Here is a 27,066-nt window from a genome sequence, read left to right as displayed (position 1 = left end):
TGAATGGTGTTTTAGGTGGGTGCTGGGTCTCAGGCTGTCCAAGCAAATTTAATTACAGCTGAAAATAATTCTGGGGGAAATGTGTTCAAACAATTGACTAAAAATTAGCTCTCAGAATACAGATAAAATATTTCTTTACAGCAAAATAGGGATAAATTATAAGCAGTAAAGGTGGCCATTAAAACCAGCTTTTAAAATATTCACTCACTTACTCAACCAACAAATATTTACTATACCTATGTAGCATTATGCTATAGCAATGAATAAGACAGACTCAGACCCTGCCCTCATGAAACTTACGTACTAGTGATAGTCAGAACTATTCAACTGGTTATGTAACTAAGCACTCTCAGGGCCGTGAGGAAGCCCATGGTGCTGTGGGAATGTTCAGCAGGGGTAACTAGCCTGTCGTGGAAGCCGGGCCAGCTCAGAGAGGAAGTGACACTCGTGCAAGGCCTGAGGTTCCCAGGCAAGGGGCGGGGGTGGGAACTGGGTGGGGGGCGGTGTGCAGTTTGAGTGGACAAACAAACAGAGGCCCTGGGGCAAGAAAGAATTTAGCACGCTGGAGGACTGAAAGGCAGGGGGTGGGCCAGAGGGGTAGGAAGAGTGTGAGCTGAGGCCCAGAAGCCCTCTGGAGTCAGCTCTGGAAGAGCCTTGGAGCCCAGGCGAGGGTTTTGGCCTGTTACCGAAGAGGAATGGGAAGTATCTGGAAGTTTCTAAGAAGGGGAGAGACACAATCCGATTTGCGTTCCTAAGAGGTTGCCCCCCCCCGCAGCTGCGGGGAGACTGGAAGGGGCACCAGTGGACAGGGTGGGTAGTTGGGGCGGGTGGGAGGGAGATCAAGGAGGTTTGGGGGTTACCCTGTGGTATAACTGCAGTGGGGATTGAGAGAAGTGGGTGGATCCCAGGGATACTTTTCAGGTAGAACTCGTTAATTGGTTAGATGTGGGCAGTGATGGAGAGGGAAGGTTGCCCAGGACTTCCAGGGTTAAGGCGTAAACACTTGGACGGATGGTGATGGCCTTTGCTGAGATGGCAGCACTGGAGAGGGAGCTGGTCCTCGTGAGGGAGTGGGGAATGGTGGTGTGAGTTCAGCTTCGGATTTGTTCATTTTGAGCTTCTCTAGCATCATCTAAACGGAGATGTGGGATGAGCTCTTACGTTAGTACTTTGTTTACAAAAATATGGAAAAGTCACAAATAACATTCAAAATGCTACTTGAAACTACGCTGTTTTGCTGGGGGACACCACACAGCTTGTGGGATCTTAGTTCCCCAACCAGGGATCCAACCTGTGCCCCCTACAGTGGAAGCGCAGAGTCCCAGTCACTGGACCTCGAGGAAATACATTCCCAGGGACTTCTTACCTGTGCATCACCAGCTGTGAGCTCAATTCCACCCTTTAAGAAGGTGCTTATTAAACATGCAGCTGGATGTGGAACAAACGTGGAAATGTTTAAACGAGAGAGAAGCCAATTTGGATGTGGTTATCATTAACCTTTCAAGATTTCCTTTCAAAGTTAATATGTAAATAACAGTATTAAACCCTTTTTTCAATTAAATAATATTTTCATGGAAAATACTTAGCTAAATGATTGGATGATTAGTTTAATCATTTCTCCTCTTTGGGACCCTAATCACCTACTTGAACCTCAGAACCAAAGGACTGCAGTCCTTGGAGGCATTTATGCAGATTATAGAAATAGTGCTGAGGAGGAACCAACCACTTAATAAAGCTAATGCTTGCAAACATGTCACCAACACAGGACAATGAGAAATCAAACTTCGTGATTGGGATTTTGTTTTCCCACTGCCTCTAGAAGCTGGGCATGTAAGGATTTCTGGTTTCTTCTTGATCTTGGATGGACAGTAGCTTCATGTTGATTTAAAGTTTGTCTTTCAGGCTTCCTGTATAAGAATTAGTCGGCTAAAACCCGACATTTTAATACAGAAATGGAACTACTATTTAAGAAATCCTGTGATGAATTCTTTTGCAAATTAAATAAGAGTTTTGCACTGTGAATAACCATCCTCTAATCAGCTTTTTTTTTTTTTATTAATGGAAGTTTGTAACATTTTAGAAGTGGGCTTTTCTAATACTGTTTAGACTGGTGGTACCTTTTATGTGTTGGGAATCAAATGCAAAATATAGCTGATATCTTGTTTTAGTATCTTCTTCTTAGAAATATGGAAGGATCATAAAAAAACATTCAAACTATAGCTTGAAATCCCAGGGTATCTGACAGCAGCCATTTGGATTACAGACTAATCCCATCCTAACAAACCCCAACAGATGATCCACATTCTTGATTGTGCCACATATGCTCTAAATAAGTGAGCCATCATATAAATGAATGAATGAATGAATGAATGAATGAATGAATAAATAAATAAATAAATAAATAAGTGAGCCATCCACTGGGACTTGGAGAGCCTTTAGCATACAAACATCTTTATTGTTAGGGCATTTATTATTAAGACATTTGAACTATTCAGATATTATTTCATAAATATTTTATAATAATTTTATTATTTTAAAATTTGACCTATACAAATATTGCTTCACTGGTACATCAAATGATATTTTTAAAAATAAATAATGGGGCTTCCCCAGTGGCGCAGTGGTTGAGAATCAGCCTGCCAATGCAGGGGACACGGGTTCGATCCCTGGCCCGGGAAGATCCCACATGCCGCGGAGGAACTAAGTTCGTGTGCCACAACTACTGAGCCTGTGCTCTAGAGCCCGTGAGCCACAACTAATGAGCCTGCGTGCTGCAACTACTGAAGCCCGCGTGCCTGGAGCCCGTGCTCGGCAACAAGAGAAGCCACTGCAATGAGAAGCCCGCACACCACAACAAAGAGTAGCCCCCACTCGCCGCAACTAGAGAAAGCCCGCGTGCAGCAACGAAGACCCAACACAGCCATAAATAAATAAATAAATAAATAAATAAAATTTTAAAAATAAAAATAAATAATGATAGGGCTTCCCTGGTGGCGCAGTGGTTAAGAATCCACCTGCCAATGCAGGGGACACGGGTTCAAGCCCTGGCCCAGGAAGATCCCACATGCTGTGAAGCAACTAAGCCCATGCACCACAACTGCTGAGCCTGTGCTTTAGAGCCCACGAGCCACAACTACTGAAGCCTGCGCACCTAGAGCCCGTGCTCTGCAACAAGAGAAGCCACTGCAACGAGAAGCCACTGCAATGAGAAGCCTGCGCACCACAATGAAGAGTAACCCCCGCTTGCCTCAACTAGAGAAAGCCCGCGGGCAGCAACAAAGTCCCAACACAGCCATAAATAAAGAAATAAAATTTAAAAAATAAATAACAATAGGGCTTCCCTCTTGGCGCAGTGGTTAAGAATCTACCTGCCAGTGCAGGGGACATAGGTTCAAGCCTTGGGCGGGGAAGATCCCACATGCCGTGGAGCAACTGAGCCCGTGCACCACAACTACTGAGACTGCTCTCTATAGCCCGCAAGCCACAACTACTGAAGCCCGTGTGCCTAGAGCCCGTGCTCCACAACAAGAGAAGCCACCGCAATGAGAAGCCCATGTACCACAGTGAAGAGTAGCCCCCGCTCACCGCAACTAGAGAAAGCACGCACTCAGCAATGAAGACCCAATGCAGCCAAAAATAAATAAATAAATAAATTTATAATAAATAAATGAATAAATAGTGATAGAGCTCTCTCCATGGCAAAGCAATGCACAGCCGCAGCCCCTTTCTGCAATCAAAGAAAAGGCCCACCTTAGCCAAGGTCGTGCTGGAATCCCAGGCAGTCAAGGCTTTAGCTGTAGGCAGTGGCCACCACCCTCTCCCTCTGCTGCTGGGAGTGGAGCTTCCTGCTATTTTGGCAGAAACTGCTCAGCTCACAGTGAAGTGACTCCCCACCTGTCCCCTCTTTTCCCTGTGAGGGTTCATAGCATCTCTTTATCGTATAGTTTGGTTACATTATGGGAAATAGAGGGCTTGCCTGGGCAGTGCTCAGTAATGTGTAATATGGTTTTATAGAGAAAATTAGTTTGGGAATTCCCTGGCGGTCCAGTGGTTAGGACTCCGTGCTCTCACTGCCGAGGGCCCCTGGTTCAGTCCCTGATTGGGGAACTAAGATCCCATAAGCCGCACAGCCAAAAAAAAAAACAAAAAAATAGTTCAAGTTCCTAACAATAAACTTTGGAAACTTGACCTGTTTTAATCTGGGGACTGTGACTGCAGCTTTCCTCCTGCCTTGCCTTACTTGCGTGCTCTGCATAATGCCTTTCGGGTTGTTTTTTTTTTATTTATTTACGTATTTTTGGCTACGTTGGGTCTTCCTTGCTGAGCATGGGCTTTCCCTAGTTGCAATGCACGGGCTTCTCATTGCGGTGGCTTCTCTTGTTGTGGAGCACGGGCTCTAGGCACATGGGCTTCGGTAGTTGTGGCACGCAGGCTCAGTAGTTGTGGCTCGTGGGTTCTAGAGCGCAGGCTCAGTAGTTGTGGAGCACGGGCTTAGTTGCTCCGCGGCATGTGGGATCTTCCCCGCCCAAGGCTTGAACCTGTGTCCCCTGCACTGGCAGGCGGATTCTTAACCACTGTGCCACCAGGGAAGTCCAGTCCTGACTTTTTAAGAGCACCAATCTCCAACCAGATTTCCTGGGTTCTCCCAAAGTGACTTTGAGCAATTTACCTTATGGCTGTATACCTGTTTTCTCACGCACAACATGTGTATAATAATAGTAATCTTTCACAAGGTTGTCGTAAAGTTTGAACGTGCTGATCCAAGACGAGCACTTGGTCAGTACACAGTAAGTAGTGAATGAATGATTCTGTGGTCTCTGAACAGTTTGCATTTTCCCTACCATGTAGTGTACATGCTGAGGACTAGCTAACGTAACTTGGTTTGCTCAGCAGGGGAAACCCAGGAGTTCTGGCCCACTCCAGGCCAGTTACCTCACTCTGCTCTGGCCCACACCTCCAGCCCCAATCAGCTGCCTGGCTGATGCCAGCCTGGGCTAATGGAAACTGGACTAGGAAATGTTCAGAGTGGGGTCACAGCACATCCCATTCCCATCTTAGAGAAAACGGCTCAGACCTGCTTTCCCCCAGGTCCCATCTACGAAAGCGCTGAAGCTCAGTCCTTCCTCTCCCCGCTGGACACCTCAAGGGGAGAAGGATGGGGCTCATGGATCAGTATCCCTTTTTTTGGGCACAAACTTCCTTTCATAAGTCAGAACCATGGGGCACTGGTGACGGTTTCAGCCTTGTGACCTGACTTAAGGCCATAGAGCTCCAGCCTAGAAGCCCATCTTTGTGCTCCTGTCCTAAGTGCCGCGTTCAAGTTCATAAAGGAATGAGGGTGGGGTGGAGATAAGGGGTGATGAATTCAGTTGTGTAGACATTAAAGTATAGAACCTAATGAATTCCCCGGTTGTCCAGTGGTTAGGACTCGGCACTTTCACTGCTGTGGGCCCAGGTTCAATCCCGGGTTGGGGAACTAAGATCCCGCAAGCCGTGCAGTGCAGCCAAAAAAAAAAAGTATGGAGCCTAAAGAGGAGAAGCTTTGGGAAACACCTACAGCCCAGAAAGAGGACGAGGTAGAGAGCTGCCAGCGCAAGCCCAGGAGGAGTGGTCTGAGAGGGCAAGTAGAGTTGGGGCAGCCCTGCACCCGCCTCCTCAAGCCGTCAGGGGGCGCTGGTTTGCAGGTGTTTCCAACCCTTTGCCAAACGATACTTTTGTAAAATATAATAAAAGAAAGAATTACCAGAGGAATGTAATGAAAAAAGACGTCAGTATACAAACCTCAGTTTTTTTTGTGTTTTTTTCTAAGTTCATTCTGTCAAATTGTTTGAAAAGTTTCTAAACGCTTTCTCTCAGTTTCTGTACTTATCTTGTCAAGGACCGGAAACGGCACCCCAGTTCTGGCCCACAGATTGCACTTTGAGCACTGCTACCTTATGCTGTAGAAACCAAGTCGTGTCCTGTAATGAAAGGACCGAGAAAGTTGTTAGGTTCTACCAGAAACTCACTAGTGACCTTTAGGAGGAATTTCAGGAAAGGGATGCACACGGACAGGTTGAGAGGGGAAGGGAAAGGAAGATGAGTGAACTATGGTAAACTAAGAGAGGAATCTCTGCTCCTCCTCCCCTCCCCCAGTTACAAAGGTTGGCAAGGGCTTCCCTGGTGGCGCAGTGGTTGAGAGTCCGCCTGCCGATGCAGGGGACACGGGTTCGTGCCCCGGTCCGGGAAGATCCCACATGCCGTGGAGCGGCTGGGCCCGTGAGCCATGGCCGCTGAGCCTGCGCGTCCGGAGCCTGTGCTCCGCAACGGGAGAGGCCGCGGCAGTGAGAGGCCCGCGTACCAAAAACAAACAAACAAACAATGTTGGCAAGGATGGTGAGAAATAGCAGAACCACAAAGGTGATTGCTCCAAATGAAAGATTTTTAAGACAGAGGAAACCTGCGCATGTTTAAAGAAGGAGAGAAAGAAGCTAGTGGAGAGGGACAGATTTAAAATGCAAGAAATTCCCAAAGCTTGGAAAGCAGGCAAACGGCCTCCGCTTGGTTCCGCTGTCTTATTGCCTGGCACTCTCCACCCTGTCCCCTGCAGCCCAGCCATGCTGTCCGTCTGTCTGCCGTTTCCTGAGATGCATCGAGCTCTCTCTGTAGACTCAGGACTTTCCCACATGCTTTTCCCTCTTTTTGGAATGCTCTTCCCCCGACTAAGTTCTTTTTATCCTTCAAGGCTCAGCTTCAATGAGTGACTTTCTCATAGAGGCCTCCCTTGATGCATCCCACAACCTACATTGAGCCTTCCTCGATATCCTCGCAGCCTGTGCTTTTCCATCACTGAACTTAACCCAGTTTATAACTCTGTTTATCTGTGTGTGAGCTGGGTGAACATCTGTCTTCCTCCCTAGAATGTAAGCTCTTTGAGGCAGGGACTCTGGCTGTTTTAGACCTTATTTTTCAAACCCTGAGCACAGTGCCTCCCACACAGTAAATGTTCATATAAAGCACTGGCTGCATAAATAACTAATAGCACCACGACAGATAATAATAGCTAACATCTGTTGAGGGCTTATTAGGTGCCAAGGACTTTACAAACGTCCTCTGTTCTATGGACAGTCCTATGAGGTAATTACTGTTTTACAAATCAGGACAGTGAGTCTGAGCTCAGGTAGTTTATCCAAGTTGAAAAGACTTGTGAATGAGGGATTCGGGATCTGTGTCCAGATTTGTTTAATCCTAGAGCCACCAGAGGGGCACTTTCTCCCGGGGCTGGAAGTATGGATGAGGAAGCAAGGACGCTCTGCATTTTGCAGCCGTTAGCTGCAATGTGCCATCTGGCATGCACAGAACACTGTGCTAGACACGTGAACACAGTGAGAGAGAAGAGCAGTGATTCCTGAGCCAGAGGAGGCTTGTGAGCATCTGGACCCTGTACCAGAAGGAGTGAGGGGCCAGGACCAAGTCAGCTCAGGGATGTGCCCTATTTAACGTGGGTGGACTGCATGTTCACCTAAAGTCCTTTGACAGAAGGCCCAGGTGTGTTCAGCAGAAATTCCTGATAAATCTGCTTGGGGGTAGAAGAAGGTGAGCCTCTGGAGCCTGAGTGGGCAGGACTGTTCTGCTCCAACAGGGAGAAGTTGTGGGTTACTTTGGAGAAGGCTAGGGAAAGAGAGAAGAAAAAGGGGGGAGGTGGAGTGAACCTGTGAGATGGGTGATGTTTTGTATGTTTCATAATATGACCCACCTCATGATCTCCCAAGTGTTCCATAGAGTTACAAAAGATCATAGAAACTCAAGGTGAGTGGCCGTGTGTGTGTGTGTGTGTGTGTGTGAGCTGGAGAAGGGGCTACATTTCACAGTAGAGTCAGTACCAGCAGAACAGGGACAGCCTGTGTGGATGTAAGATGGGGGGAGGGTGGTGGTGAGCCAGGCCCCAGACAGAGCCCCAGGCACATTTGCACAGATCTCAGGGTGGGGTGGGGTGCCTCAGCTGGCCCTTGGGTTTCTGATAACCACTTGGGTGAGAGAAGGAGGAGGTGCTCAGGCTTCTTGTCTGCTCTGAATTGGCCATTACTACTCCTTTGTGTTTATTAGTGTGTGTTCTGTAAACACTAGAACATTTGAAAAATCCAGAAAAGTGAAAGTGAAGAGAAGACACCAGTCATCCCTCAGTCCTGAGATAGCAGCTGTATGTTTCACTTCTCTTCTTTTTATCTTCTATGTATATGTTTGCTTACAAAGTTGGGATTGTATTTTATATGTATACTTTACTATCTTTAGCTGGCATAATAGCATAAACATTCTCACAAGTTAAAAACCACATCTCATATTTGAGGATTTTCACACTTTCTTATAAAAAACAGAGTTGATTTCAGTATTGGAAATCTTTGCAAGAAAAAAAAAACCATTTTGGCGTGTATTCTCTGAACCAGCCTAATTTGATTTGAGTTCTCGGTTTTTTTTCTTCCCACCTTGTACAACCCAGAAAGTCCTATGAGTTTGAAGACTTACTGCAGTCTTCCTCTGAGAACAGCAGGGTGGACTGGTACGCACAGACTAAGCTGGGGCTCACACGCACTTTATCGGAGGAGAACGTCTATGAGGACATTCTAGGTAAGAGGCCAAAATGTTTGAGTGAGTCTGTCTATGAGAAGGAAGAGGGAGGAAATGGGGCTGGCTGCTTGAAATACACACACACACACACACACACACACACAGTCACACTCAAAGACAAACATGTACTCGAATGAGAGATCAGGTAGGTGGGTGGAAGAGTGACCCATGGTGAAGTACGTGAGAGAAAAATGGGCTGGAGCGGGGAGGAAGGGCTGGCGATGAACGGCCAAGGAGGCAGCGTGACACAGCGGGAAACACACGAGACCTGGAGCCTCAATATCCATGACTGAATCTTGGCTTTGCTACTTGTTAGCTGTGTGACATTGAGCTGGTGACTTAACATCTCTGAACTTCAATTCTCTCATCTCTGTACTAAGGAAGATGACAGCTACCTTACAGGGTTGTTTGAGGGCTGAAGAAAATGGTATGTAAAATACCTGGTTTATAACAGACTCTCAGTGAATTGTAGGGATTACTGAAAGAAAGAAAACCAAAGACCACCGTACTCTTTGCAAAACTGTAGGAATGTGGCAGTAACGGCATCACAACTCAGACTGAAATGAATGTCTTCTATTTAAAAAGTAACTTTGGCCTTGCTCGAAAGAATTCTCTGATTCCAAAATGGGACTCAGATTCACAGAGCTTTTGTGCATTTAGATTTGGTGAGTTAAATAATCTCCAGGGAGGATCACAGTTTCAGTACGGTGTAAACTCAGACCATGTCTGCATATGTTGAGGGTGGCAGTGGGGGAAGAAATGAGCTGAGGAAGAGACCCTTCTGTGTCCCTGTGCAAGGGGCAGAGCAGGCAGATACACACGTACTTACACGCATGCAGTCATCAACGCCAGAAGGAACTCCATGGCAGGAGGAAACATGAGACTTAAGGAAGGGCGTATACTAAGCCGAGCTATTTGAATTGCTGTGTCCAAGCTGCCAGAGATGGGTTCCTGCCAAAGCAGTAGGCCTCCCAAATCCAAAGTGGGTATGAGATCTAGACTTCTCTTAGCAGTGTGTACCTGACAGAGAAGCTTTCAGCTACAAGGAACAGAAAACCCAGCTGAAACAACAAAGGGAGTTTGGTGGCTCATGTGACCAGAACTGGCTTTTTCTTCCTCATTTCTTATCTCTCATGTTAGCTCCATTCGCAGCAGGTTTCCCACGATCCTCATGATGGCTACCATTGGCTCCCCAGAATCTGTGCCTTGCAGCGAGAAAGGAAAGCCTGTGTCCTGCAGGTCCCAACAAACATCCTGAGGTTCACTCTGATGAGACTGATTTAGGTCCCTTGTTCACCTTCAGAGCCCAGGAACGCCATGCAGCAATTGGCTCAGGCTTGGAATATGAGCCCTTCCCAGAGCTGGTCACTGAGGCAGGGATTCGGGATACTCAGATTGGCTTAAACCCTGAAACTGAGAGTGGAGTTAATCTCACATTTCTAAGAATGGGGAGTCAGGGAGTTACCCCAGTGAAAACCAAGGTCTGTTACCAAGAGGAAGGCTAAATGGATAGCAAGACAACAGACGTCCCCACAAGGAGAGACCTGATAAGGTGTTGGGTCAAGATCTGATAAGGAGAATTTCCTTAGTGTTCCCAGTTTCTAATCCGTTGCCTTTGACTGCAGATCCACCAATGAAGGAAAACCCTTATGAGGACGTTGAGTTACATGGTCGATGCCTCGGGAAGAAGTGTGTCTTGAACTTTCCAGGTTCTCCCACCTCTTCCATCCCTGACACACCCACCAAGGTATGAGCCCCCAGAGGAGCAGTGGGGGAGAGGGGTCCCCAGCACCATGGACTTGAGCAGGCTGCAGTTCTGGGTTACACTGGAATGCCAGGCCACCTTCACTGCCAGGCTCCTGGATTTACACTCCGGCAGCCTGCGTCCTCTTCCTGCCTCTAGTTCTCTTGGAACCCATCTGCTCAACAAGGCTTTCTAAAGTATCGGTTTAGCTTCTAGGTCAGAATTCTCCCCAGCTGAGTAAATAAGATAGCACATCCATGTTATACAGCTATAAAGAAGAATGTCCTGACATAAAACAAACTCATATATGTTTGTGAATGTATAAGAATATCTCTGTAAGGGTCCCTAAGAATGAGTAAGTGGGTACCTCTGTGGAGCTGTCTGAGTGTCTGAGTATCTGGAGGTCAGGAAAGAAGACTGACATTTTCACAGAATATCTTTTTGAACCTTTTGCAGTTTTGTACTATGTGCATACAGATAATATTACTATATTCACATACATGATAACTTCAGCACATTGCCTACAGAGCTGAGTTCATATTCATTTTTTTTTTATAATGGTCCCAACTGGAAACAACCCCAATATCCTTCAGTGGGTGAACGGTTACGTATAGTATAGTACGTTCATAGGATGGAATACTATTCATCAATAAAAAGGAATAAGCCATTGATGTACACAACAACCTGGATAAATCTCCAGAGAATGATGGCAAATGAAAAAAGCCACTCCCTTGGGGTTACATGCTACATGGTTCCGTTTATGTAATTTTTTTTTTTTTTTTTTTTTTTTTTTTGCGGTACGCGGGCCTCTCACTGTTGTGGCCTCCCCCGTTGCGGAGCACAGGCTCCGGACGCGCAGGCCCAGCGGCCATGGCTCACGGGCCCAGCCGCTCCGCGGCATATGGGATCCTCCCAGACCGGGGCACGAACCCGTATCCCCTGCATCGGCAGGCGGACTCTCAACCACTGCGCCACCAGGGAGGCCCTATGTAATATTTTTGAAAGGACAAAATTGTAGGAACAGCGGACAGCTTAGTATGAATTCATATTCTTTAGCATAGCATTAAGCTTCCTTCATAATTGATCCCTGGTTACCATTTCCCGCAGCTTCTACGTACAAAATCTTCTCTCCAGCCAAAGCCTTACTAACTGCCCCCCTGACATTGTAGCCCCAGGACCGGCAGACTTTTTCCCTGAAGAACCAGAGACCTGGTCCTGCGCGATGACATGTGATCTCTGCTGTAGCTCCCCAGCGCTGCCATTGCAGTGCAGAGCAGCCACAGACCATGCAGCCCAGTAAGCGAGGCTGTGTTCCAGTAAAACTTTATTTGTGGACACGGAAATTAGATTTTATATAATTTTCATGTGTCCTGAAATATATATATATACTTTTAGCCATGTAAAAGTGGAAATATTCTTGGTTCGTGGCCTGTACAAAAACAGGTGGCGGGCCAGATGTGGCCCATAGGCCGTAATTTGTCCACCCCTGTGCTACGTCATTTCTACCTCTGCCCTTGGCTCTTGCCTGCACCTCTCCCTTCCCATCCTTTAAGGCCCAGTTCAATCATGCCTCCTTCAGGAAGGTTCCAGGTCATCCCAGTCCCTGGGACTTGTTCCCCCTGTGCTTGCCTGTAACACTCAGTGGGCCAGGCATTCATTTCACACCAAACTGTATATACTGTCTTATGATATCTCTTTGATGATTTGAATGCTGATTTAGGTCATGTAAAATATCTTAAAAACATCTCCCCAACTAGATTGTAAATTCTTCAAGGTCAGAAAGTATATATTTGGTTTCTTTGTGTCTCCCATAAGTAGTTGTTATACAGTGGTTTAGTTGTTGAAGAAATTAAATAAAGGAAGACCAAATCCAGGCTGCAAGTGTGCGTTTAAATCCCATTGAAAGGATCTGTTTCCAGCCTAAGAAAAGAAGCCTTCTTCCTCTCTGGGCTCCACTCGAGGTCAGGATTTGCTGGCGGGCAGGGGGTATACACATGAGACATGATAGTCACAAAGGGAATCTTCTTCAAGAGGGTGGAAGGTAGAACCTTTCACAAAGGTTGGATCTTACCCACCCAAGTTGATTGCTGCAATACTTGCCAAAACCAATTAACTGCTGCTTTCTCCTCCTATGGAAAAGAGTGTCATCATGAATAATCCATGACAACCAGTAATTAGCAAATACTTTCTACTTGCCTTTGAAATGTGTTGTTTGTATTTTCATTGGAATGTGGATGTCTTCAACATTTAGGGAATCCTTCATTTCCCACAGTGGATAAGTCTGGCTTAGAAGAAGAAGGCTGTCTGTAGACTTTTCGATGGTGTCCATTCTGACCGGTGTGAGGTGATACCTCATTGTAGTTTTGATTTGCATTTCTCTAATAATTAGTGATGTTGAGCATCTTTTCATGTGCCGCTTAGCCATCTGTAGGTCTTCTTTGGAGAAATATCTACAAACAATAAATGCTGAAGAGAGTATGGAGAAAAGGGAACCCTCCTATACTGTTGGTGGGAATGTAAATTGTTACAACCATTGTGGAAAACAGTACGGTGGTTCCTTAAAAAGCTAAAAATAGAGCTGTCATATGATCCAGCAACCCCACTCCTGGGAATATACCTGGAGGAAACCATAATTTGAAAAGATGCATGCACCCCACTATGCATGACAGCTCTGTTTACAATAGCCAGGACATGGGAGCAACCTAAATGTCCATCGACAGAGGAATGGATAAGGAAGATGTGGTACATATATACAATGGAATATTAGCCATAAAAAAGAACAAAATAATGCCATTTGCAGCGACATGGATGCACCTAGAGATTGTCATACTGAGGGAAATAAGTCAGACAGAGAAAGACAAATATCATATGATATCACTTTTATGTGGAATCTAAAAAAAATGGAACAAATGAACTTATTTACAAAACAAATAGAGTCACAGATGTAGAAAATAATTTTATGGTTACCAGGGGGAATGGTGGGGGGGGGTAGGGATAAATTGGGAGGTTAGGATTGACATATACACACTAGTATATATAAAATAGATAATTAATAAGGACCTATTGTATATAGCGCAGGGAATTCTACTCAGTACTCTGTAATGACCTATATGGGAAAAGAATCTAAAAAAGAGTGGATATGTGTATATGTATAACTGATTCACTTTGCTGTACAGCAGAAACTTAACACAACAGTGTAAATCAACTATACTCCAATAAAAATTAAAAAAAAGAAGAAGAAGGCGGCTGTCATACCCAGTCTGCCCCCTTCGTGTCTTACTCAGTTCTACCCCACATCATGCAGGGAGTGAACTGCATGGCCTCTTAGGAACAATGGAAAACATCTGCCCAAAGCAGCTCTGCCTGCAGAACTTGGTGCTCCTCCCTCGTACCAGAAAGTAAAGGCTTAGCAGCCCTTTTCTTCCCCTTCCTGCCAGGCTAGAGAAAACCTAGGTCCCCTGTCCCCAAAACAGTAAAACACAGTAGGTAATCATGTCAGTGAGAACTTGAAGTCCAGAGGCAGCTATCCTGCAGAAAGAGAATCCAGTTGCCCAATGCACATGTCCGATTGCCACAGATACTTGCAGGCATTTTGAGCCTTTGCAAGTCTTTAGCAAGACTCTGTGTCATGCTCAGTTCTCTGCCTTCCTACATCTGGGTGTCTGGTTTGTGTCCCCGTTCTGGGGGACAGCTGCAGACTTCTCCACCTCCTCCATTTAGCTCATCCATATTCATGGAGCATCTGCCACATCTGGGCTGCATCTGGGACTGAGAACTTACTGAAGCAGTCTTTCCGTGACAACCTCCTCTACCAGCCACAGAAAAATCCTAAAACATCTTTGAGGATTTTTATTTAATTAGATTGTGCCTAGTCCCAGTAGAGAAGTAAGGGTCAACTGGACAGATTTTCCTCAACAAGGAGAGACGTGCAGCTGGGGGCAGATGCTGACACTTAGAAATACACAATGCAAGCTCCTGAGAAGGGGCAAGCTCCTGAGAAGGGGCCGTTTTCTTTTCTTGCTATGTGTCACCCACCATTCCCACACGTAGAATAGCACAGTGAATATGGTAGGAACTATTTTTTGTAATAAAGGAAATCTAGGCTAATATGAGATACTCTTTCTTATGTATTGACACCTAAGTGGGAAAAGTCACTAATGGCATTCTCTGGTTGCCTGGGTAGCTCACTGACACCATCTGCCACCAACAAATCATCTGTTACTTAGCTGCAGCTATGTAGAGACCGTATCTGGTCAGGTGTGCAGGTTCTGTAGCCTGACTGCCTCCATTCAAAACTTACCTAGACCACTTGCTAGTTCTGTGACTTTGGGCAGATAATCTTATCTCTGTACATCTGTATGTCATTGGTAAAAATACAGAATGATAATTGTACACTCCTCTTAGGGGGTCTTATGAAGATTAATCAGATTAATTCTTGTAAACCACTTAGATCAGTGCCTGCAACATAACTACTATTTATGTGTGTTTGCTAAATAGATAGAATTATGCTTTTCCGGGACTTCCCTGGTGGTCCAGTGGCTAAGACTCTGCACTCCGAATGCAGGGCGTCCAGGTTCGATCCCTGGTCAGGGAACTAGATCCCACATACTGCAACTAAGAGCTCACATACTACAACTGAGACCCGGAGTGGCCAAATAAATAAGTAAATAAATTTAAAATTTTTTTTTAATTAAAAAAAAAGAATTATGCTTTTCAATATGTGTGTTTTTTTTTAATTTGGTTGCACCAGGTCTTAGTTGCAACACGTGGGCTCCTTAGTTGTGGCTCCTGGGCTCCTTAGTTGCAGCTCGCCAGCTCCTTAGTTGCGGCATGTGAACTCTTAATTGCAGCATGTATGTGGGATCTAGTTCCCTGACCAGGGATCAAACCCAGGCCCCCTGCATTGGGAGCATGGACTCTTATCCACTGCACCCCCAGGGAAGTCCCTCAATAACGTGTTCTTTATAAGATAACCTCATTTTCTAAAAACAGAACATTCTCATTATAAAATTTTTTTTAAATACCAAGAAGTGTAATTTTTAAAAAACTCATCTGTAATTGGGAATTTTAATTTATTCTTTGTACTCACCTATATTTTTTTCTGTAATAGATTGTTATTATGTGTGTGTGTGTGTGTGTGTGTGTTTTTAAAGTATTTTTATAAATTGCATGTAATCCCAGCACCCAGAGAAAACCACTGTTAACACTTTGGTTTACTTCCTTCCGGACCATGTCACACTGTGCATGTATGTGTGTGTGTGTTTGTGTGTACATAAAAAAAAAAAGATTTGGGATGCTATTGTATATACATTTTTGCTGCTCTTTTACATTTATCATGAGTGTTTCCCCATGTCATTACTTTCTTTTTAAAAACAATTTGTATTGCCTGCATGGTATGCCATCATTTAACGTAATGCCATTACTTTACATTAGTGTAATGTCCCAAGTGTTGGAACGTGTGTGTATGCTTTCCTGTGTATCTCTATGTATGTATCGTTAAGGGAGCTTCTATGTATTCGTGTGAATATGTGTACCTGTGGGCATATGTGAACAAATGGGTATGTGTGTGCGAATGGCATCTGACTACTTCCTGGGGGAGGCCTCTGTAGAAGAGGGTAGGAGTCAGGTTGAGATAGGTGAAAGAGGAGATGGGATATTTTATATCAAGGACCCTTTTCAGTCTCCTGCAGTCAGTCTCCTGAGGCAGTAGGTAGGGACATTCGAGGACTGGAAGGAGTTAAGCCATCAGCCACCATTCACAGACAAGAAGGGTGAATGAACTCTGGCTGAGTCCAGGTCAGCTCCCTCTTCGAGGCACAAGGCACGTAGCTTCCTTGTCGCCCCCTCCTCCCAGTGGATGCTCCCTGGCCAGGGCGCATCATACTGTGTCCTGAAACAAGAGGTTTCAACAGAGGGTTCTTGTCTGCTTTTCCCTTTTGGACACTACAGATCTTTGGTTGAGTCCATTGCGAATCGAAGGTTTCTAAGGTTAGGGAGACTCCTGGGGGCCGCTGCAGCAGAGCTAGGCTCCTCCATAGAGATTACTCCATAGAGACACCATAGGACGGGTGTGTTATCATCAGGGCTTGTCGGTCTGAGGTGCTCTGATCAAAAGCTGGGATCTTCTCTGGACCATAGTCTGACACAATCATTCCTAGGGTCCTGTAGTGACTTTCCTTTTATACTAGTTCAAGTTCGGCAAACTGCTGTTGGTTGCCTGATTTTGTAAATAAAGTTTTATTGGAACACAGCCAAGCTCATTTGTTTACATATTGTCTATGGCTGTTTTTGCACTACAGTGGCAGCGTTGAGTAGTTGTGACAGAGACAGTATAGGCCACAAAGCGTAATATATTTACGGTCTGGCCTTTTAGAAAAAGCTTGCTGATTCCTGCTGGCTTCATATCCTCACTTTCAAAGGCCTTCTACAGACAATTCTGTCTTCATTGTTGACCATCTTTCCATCTGTTTCACTGCACTGGCTGTAAACCCCGAAGATTCTCTTAGTTTTATTTGCTCTTCCTCGCCTCAGATTGTGCTTGTTATACATGATAATGCTCTCTCTGACAGCCCACTAAGCCTTTTTATCAGTTAAGAAGCTAATGAGGGCTTCCCTGGTGGCGCAGTGGTCGAGAATCCGCCTGCCAATGCAGGGGACACGGGTTTGAGCCCTGGTCCAGGAAGATCCCACATGCCGCGAAGCAACTGAGCCCGTGAGCCACAACTACTGAGCCTGTGCTCTAGAGGCTGTGTGCCACAACTACTGAACCCACGTGCCACAAATACTGAAGCCTGTGCGCCTAGAGCCCATGCTCCGCAACAAGAGGAGCCACTGCAATGAGAAGCCCGCGCACCACAACGAAGAGTAGCCCCCGCTCGCCGCAATTAGAAAAAGCCCGTGTGCAGCAGCGAAGACCCAACGCAGCCAAAAATAAAAAATAAATAAAATAAATAAATATTAAAAAAAGAAGAAGAAGCTAATGAAATTCCACCCCCTCATGAAAACTCCCTGGACATTTGGTGGCTTCCTCTGGGTACTCTGGGACACACCAGGCCCCCTCTCCAGCAGCATGACCCCTGGAAGATGCAACCCCTACACAGCCTCCACCAGGTCTCTTCACACCCTTTAGAAAGTCATGTGCCTTGTTTTCCTTCCTTTCTGTTTTCTTTGTTCTCAGCCCTTTTCATAGGTCAAAACTTCTTTGAACAAACTCTATCACAATCTAAATCTCTAATAAAAACAGATAACCTGCTTTTTGCCAACAATTTGGTATGAGATTCCAATGCAGTGAAAGAACTGGGGCCATTTCCTTGGATTTCATTGCAGATGGAGTTTGATCTTGAAGAAAGCTTCTCATTATTCCTTCTTCTGTGCTGCTTTAATTATTAAGAAGCCCATAGAGAGCAAGTCAGGCCAGCCTCTTCTACTCAGGGCTTGCAGTGCTACGCAATTGATTGCTCCCTATAGACCCATGATGACATAGGAGGAGGCCACTTGGGAAGGCTGGGAGTCTATTCCTGGAAATCTTTAAAAAGGTTTTGGAGTTATTGATACATACTGTTTGGAACTAAATAAGAATGGAGAAACCAAAGGAACAAAATAAGACTATGAGAGTTTAAGATATGATAAATGTGGTCTTATAAATTGATAGAGAAAGAAAGGCTCATTTATTAAATGGAATAGGGATAAGTTAGCTTGAAGGAAAAAATCAGTTTAGACTAACATAAAATAAATTACAAATGGATTACTGAATAAAATATATTCAAAATAAACTAAGAAAATCCTAAAGAAAATTGAATTAAATATATATTAAACCTTTAAGAAGGTATTGTTTTTCTAGGGAAAGAAAGAAGAGAGTAAATTAATCACAAAGGAAAAGATGAACAGATTTTCATACATAGAAATGCTATGTGGGGAATTCTCTGACAGTCTAGTGGTTAGGACTCCGACCTTTCAGTGCTGTGGGCCTGCGTTTGATCGCTGGTCGGAGAACTAAGATCCTGCAAGCAGTGAGGCCAAAAAAAAAAAAAAAAATGCTATGTGAAAAATTCCACATAACCAAAATAAAAAATACAAACAAATCACAAAATCACACGGGAAAAACACACTTGCAGCAAAACTGACAAATAGTTCATATCTGTTCTATATAGAGAGCTCATCCAAAATAATAAGAAAAACACTAGGATCCCAAAGAATAGGAAAAGAACATAAACAATATAATAAAGAAAAGTGCAGTTAGAACATTAAAGTATGAAAAAATGTCAATGTCGTAAGAAAGAAAAACTTATACTGAATGCCTGTTGTATATCAGGTACTCTGCTAGATTCCTTTATCTCATCTAATTCATTAGGTAATTTTTAAAAAGAGACATTGCAGCTATAATTATGGTATCATAAAGCATGCATCTGGAAGTACCTTTAGAGAACATGTGGTCAAAGTTGTTTAAAATCTTTATTAATTTTCCTTATTTTATTGAGTAGTTATTACATTCATATTGTTCAGAATTTTAGTATGAAAAGTATTAGTGAAAATTCTTTATCTCACCCCTATCTATTTCTCTCCCCAAAGCAACCACTGTTAGTTTTTTGTGTATCCTTTCGGAACTGTCCTATGCCTATACCAGCAGAATAGCTCCCCAACACACACACACCAGCATACTCTACCAGCTATTCTACACCTTACCTTTTATGCTTAACAATATATAAATGAGAGAACCTTCCATACCAGTCCATTAAGTTTTTTTATACCTGCATTGTATTCTACTTTATGGATGTACCATAATTTGACCAGCTTCCATTGATGAACCTGTAGGTTGTTTCCAGTATTTTGTGTTTACAAACCATGGCACAGTGTACAGTATACTTTGCATAATATGACTTTCCTTGTACAATATAACTTTGCATAAGTATGAGCATATCAGTAGGACAAATTCCTACAGGTGGAATTACTGGGTCAAAGCATATATGTATTTGTACTTTTGTTGACACTGCTAGATTGCCCTCCGTAGAGGTGTACCAATTTCCAGTCCCACCAACAGTGTATGAAAGTGTGAAAGTGATTTTATTCCCTCACTTTCATCAATACAGTGAGTTATCAAATTTTTTAATCTTTGCTAATCTTTGAGTGAAAAATGTTTCTTTAGCACATGAAAAGATGCTCAACATCACTAATTATTAGAGAAATGCAAATCAAAACTACAATGAGGTATCACCTCACATCAGTCAGAATGTCCATCATCAAAAAACTACAAACAGGGACTTCCCTGGTGGTGCAGTGGTTAGGAATCCGCCTGCCAATGCCAGGGACATGGGTTCGATCCCTGGTTGGGGAAGATCCCATATGCCGCGGATCAACTAAGCCCATGCACCACAACTACTGAGCTGGCGCCCTAGAGCCTGTGAGCCACAACTACTGAGCACACGCGCCACAACTACAGAAGCCCACATGCCTAGAGCCCGTGCTCCACAACAAAAGAAGCCACTGTGATGCGAAGCCCGCGCACCGCAACGAAGAGTAGCCCTCACTCTCCACAACTAGAGAAAGCCCGTGCACAGCAACGATGACCCAATACAGCCATAAATAAATAAATAAATAAAATTTTTTAAATCTACAAACAGTAAATGCTGGAGAGGGTATGGAGAAAAGGGAGCCCTCCTACACTGTTTGTGGGAATGTAAATTGGTACAGCCACTATGGAGAACAGTATAGATGTTCCTTAAAAGACTAAAAATAGAGCTGTCTTATGATCCAGCTATCCTACTCCCAGGAATATACCCGGAGAAAACCATAATTTAAAAAGATACATGCACCCCAATGTTCACTGCAGCACTCTTTAAAGCCAGAACATGGAAGCGATCTAAATGCCCATCGACAGACAAATGGATAAAGAAGATGTGGGGGACTTCCCTGGTGCCTCAGTGGTTAAGAATCCGCCTGCCAATGCAGGGACACGGGTTCGAGCCCTGGTCCAGGAAGATCCCACATGCCGTGGAGCAACTAAGCCCATGCGCCACAACTACTGAGCCTGTGTGCCACAACTACTAAAGCCTGCGTGCCTAGAGCCCATGCTCCGCAACAAGAGAAGCCACCACAATGAGAAGACCACGCACTGCAGCGAAGACCCAACGCAGCCAAAAATTAATTAATTAATTAAAAAAAAAAAGATGTGGTACATATATACAATGGAATTTTACTTAGCCATAAAGAAGAAGGAAATAATGCCATCTGCAGCAACATGGATGGACCTAGAGATTGTCATACTGAGTGAAGTAAGTCAGACAGAGAAAGACAAATATCATACAATAGTGCTTATATGTGGAATCTAAAAAAAAGGTACAAATGAACTTATTTACAAAACAGAAATAGAGTCACAGATGTAGAAAACAATCTTATGGTTACCGGGGGGGTTGGGGGGTAGGGATAAATTGGGAGATTGGGATTAACGTATACACACTAGTATATATAACATAGATAACTAATAAGGACCTACTGTATAGTACAGGGGCCTCTACTCAATACTGTATAATGAGACCTATACGGGAAAATAATCGAAAAAAGAGTGGATATATGTATAACTGATTCACTTTGCTGTACAGCAGAAGCTAACACAACGGTATAAATCAACTATACTCCAATAAAAAAATTTTTTAAATTTCTTCAGTGGAGTTTTAATTTTTTTTTCTGATTGAGTGAAGCTAAGAATCTTTTATATATATAAAAGTTGTTATATTTCCTTTCCTGTAAACTTTCGATTCTCATCTTTTGCCTGTTTTTCTTCTGAGTTGTTAGTCTTCTCATTAATATGTAGCATGTATTAGAAAAATGAGTTCTATAAGTCGCAAATTTTTTCAATTGGTTTTTTGTTTGCCTTTTGACCTTAAAGCAGCTCATTTTTAGAAATAAGACACTGAGGCCCAGAGAAGTGAAATTCCTTGTATAGAAGGCACTCAGCTTACCAGTGGCAGGGACAAAGCTATGCTTAGGTCTTGTAACTCCCGGTACATTGTATCAGAAAGCCTCATTTGTAAAGTAAGGGATTGAGCCAGGTGAGTTCCCACTTGTCTAAAAAGAGACTGGATTAGACTTGCATCCTTTATCATGCTCATTTTCCATAATTGAATGATAAGTGTTTATTGAGCACTTAATAATAGCATAGGCAGACTCAACATACCCTTGGGAACATAGACCAGCTTCCCTTCTTGATCTTCTTGGTCTCCATCACTGCCACCACCAGTTACCTCTCATTTAGTCCCTTTGTATTTATTTACTCTTCTTTTTTCCTCTCCCCTCCCAGCAGTCCTTGTCCAAACCTGCTTTCTTCCGGCAAAATTCAGAAAGGAGGAACTTCAAACTGCTGGACACTAGGAAGCTGAGTCGGGATGGCACTGGGTCCCCTTCTAAAATCAGCCCTCCCTCCACCCCCAGCAGCCCTGATGACACTTTCTTTAACCTTGGGGACCCACAGAACGGCAGGAAGAAGAGAAAGATACCCAAGGTAAGGCTTGCAACAAGCTTGGTGTTCAGATGTGCACTCCCCCTTCCCTGCATAGGAAGGCTGCAGAGGAGTCTGGGCAGAGATCAAATCACTGGGCCCTTCTACCTGCTTCACCACAGGCCGGGTAGACACGGTGAAGCCAGCAGGCTGAGATATCTGGCCCTTTGTCAGAATCATTGTGGTGGTCCTGTAGCCTTCCTCTTAGCCATCCTTCTCCCTGCCTTGACCACTCTTAGGATCCCAAACTGTGCTTCCAGTACCCAGCCTCAAAGGGCCACATCTCCCTCCTTCATGGCCTCAAAAAGCAGAGCTCCATCCCTCATGCCCTGACTCAGACTCCGTCACCTCCCACTGCAGAGGTGGCACCACATGGAGCCTGCGCTCCGAGGGAGCGCTTATCAAAAATACATCTTTTCTGGCTCTTTTCAGCCCCAAAGGCAAAACGTGCCCAAGGGCTTGGATGTGCATCTCATGTGGCCGCTGTTGCTGTTACATTTCCTTTGCTCAGTCCAACCCCTGCAGTGCCTGTCATTCTTCATTGGCCACTTTGGTACCACCTTCCCACAGGAACTTTTAGAGCAGGAATTCTTCATTTCAGAGTCCATGGATGGCCTTTAGGGGATCATGAAACCCACAAAATCATGTAAAACTGTATGGATGAGTTTGGGGGGATAAAAGGAAGAGGGGGTGGGTTGTCTGTAGGTGTCATCGGATTTCTCAAAGTGACCTGTTGACCTGAAAGTCCAGGGACATTTTCACAAGCCAGTCCCTCCTGACCCAGTTTGGTTAATCAGTGTTTTGAGCCACAATATCACCCCTGCCCCCCACATTCTTATTCAAGTGAAATTAAGTCACCTGGACAATCAAGAGGGCATTCTGGGGGCTTCCCTGGTGGTCCAGTAGCTAAGACTCCGCGCTTCCACTGCAGGGGGCACGGGTTCGATCCCTGCTCGAGGAACTAAGATTCCCCAAGCTGCACAGCGCAGCCAAAAAAAATAGTGCATTCTGAAGGGTAAGGGCAGTTAGGCTCAGGTGGGCAGGAGAAGACCTGTCACCTGCAGCCCGGCAGTGGGGTTGCAGGTGGAGCAGGGGAGAAGATGTCCTGCTTTGTGTGGTTGATGGAGGGCAGGGGTCAGGCCTCGCTCCCCTTCCTGCTCTCCTGGCTCTGCCTTGCACCACCCAGGGCACAGTGCCGGCTGCATATTGATCATTGGACGCTGGCTGAATGAGCTCCCACCAGTACGTGGATCCCAGTCTCCTTCGCCCCTGGTGGAACCGCTTTCTGTCTCCCTTTGGCTGTCTTTCAGTCACTGTCTTAACTCTCCTCTTCTTGTCCTGGCATGACTCACACATACCTGTAATGTCAAAAACCTGCAATAGTGACATAATTACAAGTGGCTATTAACATCTGTACAGCCTCACCGTTATTTTAGCCAATTAAACAGGAACAGTCAGATGAATCAGCTGAGGTTAAAGAGCTTTGATACAACTCTAAGTTTGACTATGGATCTCTTAATAAGCATTGAACCTCTATTTTCCACCCCTGCGCTTTTACCCATCACTTCCCCCTTTATACTCATTTAATATTTAAAAAAGATTTTTTGAGATTGAGGGGAAGAGAATATGTGTGCATATTTTATATAAATATAGAGAGGTGGAGGGGGCTTCCCTGGTGGCGCAGTGGTTGAGAGTCCGCCTGCCGATGCAGGGGACACGGGTTCGTGCTCCGGTCCAGGAAGATCCACATGCCGTGGAGCAGCTGGGCCCGTGAGCCATGGCCGCTGAGCCTGCGCGTCCGGAGCCTGTGCTCCGCAACGGGAGAGGCCGCGGCAGTGAGAGGCCCGCGTACCGCAAAAAAAAAAAAAAAAAAAAATAGAGAGAGGTGGAGAGAAAGGTAGTACTATTTCTGCCACTTCATATGAGTTTAACTTGCAAGCAGCACTTTGTTCCCTCTTAGTTTATTGCCTGAAATTAAAGTGAGTTGCCCCACTTACATAGTGCCCAGGCACTTACTCAAGTAGGGTTTGGCAAGTGTAATCAAATCTGGAGAAAAATCAGCATGTTTTACCTGTCACTTTCACAACAACAACAACAAAATCTTATTAAAATTTTAGTCATAAAGGTGAAGTACACAATTCTTCAAAGGAATGTTTAAAAAGAAAACAAATGACTAATTACAGGGATCTCGCTGGTGGCGCAGTGGATGAGACTCCGTGCTCCCAAGGCAGGGGGCCAGGGGTTGGGTCCCTGGTCGGGGAACAAGATCACACATGCATGCCGCAACTAAGAGTTTGCATGACACAACCAAGGAACCCACCTGCTGCAACTAAGACCCGGCGCAACCACATAAATAAATAAATATTTCTTTAAAAATGACTCATTACAGTCTATTAGAAGTCTTGTGAATCCTCAGTTCTATCACTTGCTACTTAATCTTAACCTAGGCTTGTCCTTTCCAAATGCTTTGAATCCTTTACTTGACGTCAAAGCTTCTTTTTCAGGCACATTCATGACTTCCAGGTTTTGGAACCTTAAAGCGTTTGCTATCCAAAACCCTTGCTTTTGCGTTTTTATCTAGCAAGAAGGACTTAATGGTCTACTCACAACTCATCAGTTAATGGGTTGGTTGGTGTTCCTTCAGCTGCCTCTGCTGTAACGTGTAACATGAGTCCCTTCTGGAAGTATGGATGCTTCCCTTGATTTCTCCCGCCTCAGCCCTAAGAGGAATGGAGGTCCCAGTGGAGGAGGGGAGAGAGAAAGAGACCATCCTTCCCTGTATTCTCCTAGCAACCCTGTACCTTCATTAACGTGGCAGCTGAAACGGAGCAGTTAATTACACAGTGGTGGGATGTCCCCAGGTTTCATGAAACATTGTGCTGTCCTTTATAATGAGAAGCGAGCTCCCCCTCAGCACTGTAGCAGGTTTATGTGGAATCCTTTGTTTCTTAGGCAGCCGTCATAGGCAGAATTAGGTCCCAGATGACTCTTTCTGAAACAGACTGTCTTCCAAATGAGCTTATAGTTAAAAATGTTTGTTTTCAACTTTAAAAAAGTTTCTAAAAAGGCCAATACTTCTAGTACAGAACACTTTTATTTGTTTTTGGTTTTTTTTCAGAACACTTTTAAAACAACGAAACTTATCTCCTGTTAAAAAGTTCAATTATTTGAAAGCCTGTTTAAGTTTTTCTCCCTGGGGAAATTTTTTTTAAATAAAAAGGAACAAAGTTTTATTAACTGAAGTATATATATGGCTTCCACTTACTCCATGACCTGATTTAAAATGAGAAAAACCTTCTCTGTCATATTATTTATACTACTTACGTAGCACTCGTGAATTGTCTTATAGTTGTCTTATAATTGTCTTATATATTGTCTTATGAATGCACCTTCGTCCTTCCTATTAGCTTGTAAACTCCCTGAGAATGTGTGCCATGTCCCATATATCCTTTTATCCCTCACAGCTCCTAGCAAAATCCCTTGCACATAGGAGATGCTCAGTATTCATTCAACAAATTAATAATCAACAACTATTTATTGAGTACCTACTGTGTGCCAGGCCCTGCTCCATCCCATACAGGTACTATGACAGCAGTGAATAAAAGTGACAGACATTCCTGCCTGCATGGAGCTTACAGTCTAGTGTTCATCTTATTTAAACAAATGGAAGGATGTTAACCATATTGTAAAGGTCTTCTTTCTAGTTAATTTTTGGATATTTGGGGGGGAGATTTTGAATAGGTTTAAAAATTTCCTTCTCTCCAAAAACAATTTGACCTAGCAACTCATTTGTTTATTTACCTGTATTTTTAAATTCGTGATAAAATATACATAACATAAAACTTAACCGTTTTAACCTTTTTTTTTTTTTTTTTGCGGTACGCAGGCCTCTCACTGTTGTGGCCTCTCCCGTTGCGGAGCACAGGCTCCGGACGCGCAAGCTCAGCGGCCATGGCTCACGGGCCCAGCCGCTCCGCAGCATGTGGGATCTTCCCGGACCGGGGCACGAACCCGTGTCCCCTGCACCGGCAGGTGGACTCTCAACCACTGCGCCACCAGGGAAGCCCCGTTTTAACCATTTTTAAATGTATAGCTCAGCGGCATTAAGTACATTCACATTGCTCTGCAGCCGTCACCACCATCCGTCTCCAGAACTTTCTCATCTCCCCAAACTGAAACGCTGCACCTATTAAACTTACTCCCCATTCCTCCCACCCCCCAGCCCCTGGCAACCACCGTGCTACTTTCTGTCTCTATGAATTCGACTACTCTAGGTACCTCGTATAAGTGGTGTCATATAATATTTGTCCTTTTGTGACTTATTTCACTTAGCATGAAATCCTCAAGGTTCACTCACGTTGGAGCATGTGTCAGAATCTCCTTCCTTTTTAAGGCTGAATAATATTCCATTGTATGTACATGCTACATTGTGTTTATCCATTCATCCATCAGTTGACATTTGGCTTGTTTTCACTTCTTGGTTGTTGTGAATAACACTGTTGATACGGTGTCTTCTTCCGTGGGAAATGGGGTTAGTGTTACATCCCACTAGTTAGAACATGTGGGAAAAGAAAAGAAGGCCAATTCGGGGGTGTGAGCTCTCAAGGAGATGGCTGGGTCATGAGAGCAAATATAAAGAGCTGCCACATGGCAGGGATTTGGGGGTGAAGGCAGAGGCCTCAGTCGGGCCAGGTTCATGGTTAGGGAAGAGGAGTTCACACAGAGCTGGCGAGGCCAGGGCTGGGCCGCCCATCAGGAGCCAGAGGGCGCAGACGGCCGAGGCCACGGCAGGGCAGTGTCAGTGAGAGTCCGCAGAGCTGGGGGCACGGAACCCAGGCCGGCCACAAGGAGGCCTCGGGAATAAGCCACCCTCCTCTCTGGTGGGCCAGTGCTTGTAGAGAGGAGCTGGTGAGCTACGTTAGGGAGGGGATCCGAGGAGTAGAGGGCAGAGGTGGGTGTTGGCAACTGTCCCTGATGGGTACCTGTCCCCAGTTTACCATAGCACATCCCCCCTGTTCTTCCCAATGTATGAAAGAATTGTAAACTTTTCCAGACAGCTCCCCTTTAAAGTCACTAGTTGGTTTGTGTCGATTATGCACGGGTAGACTTCCCTTTCTCCCAACCAGGTTGAACCCAGGAAGCTTCTACTTTTTTTTTTTTTTAATTTATTTTTGGCTGCCTTGGGTCTTCGTTGCTGCACACGGGCTTTCTCTAGTTGTATTGAGCG

The 27,066-nt window shown here is 44.7% G+C and overlaps 1 protein-coding gene across 5 annotated transcripts in view; it reads left to right on the top strand.

The window, feature by feature from the left end:
* DENND2A (DENN domain containing 2A) overlaps positions 1-27,066 on the top strand; it is a 102,378-nt gene that overhangs the window by 38,065 nt on the left and 37,247 nt on the right. For 4 of the 5 annotated variants that reach the window (XM_082631696.1, XM_082631694.1, XM_082631695.1 and 1 more), the window contains 3 exons: positions 8,477-8,604; positions 10,230-10,351; positions 21,642-21,842. In XM_082631696.1, coding sequence (XP_082487822.1) covers positions 8,477-8,604; positions 10,230-10,351; positions 21,642-21,842 — 451 coding nt within the window. The remainder of the gene's footprint in view (positions 1-8,476; positions 8,605-10,229; positions 10,352-21,641; positions 21,843-27,066) is intronic. The other variant, XM_082631692.1, reaches the window with a different exon arrangement.

The sequence above is a fragment of the Mesoplodon mirus genome (assembly GCF_964341445.2).
Source record: "Mesoplodon mirus genome assembly, chromosome: 9".
NCBI classification, from domain to species: Eukaryota; Metazoa; Chordata; class Mammalia; order Artiodactyla; family Ziphiidae; genus Mesoplodon; species Mesoplodon mirus.
The sequence above is the reverse complement of the archived record's forward strand: the minus strand, read 5'-3'. Positions and strand labels throughout refer to the sequence as shown.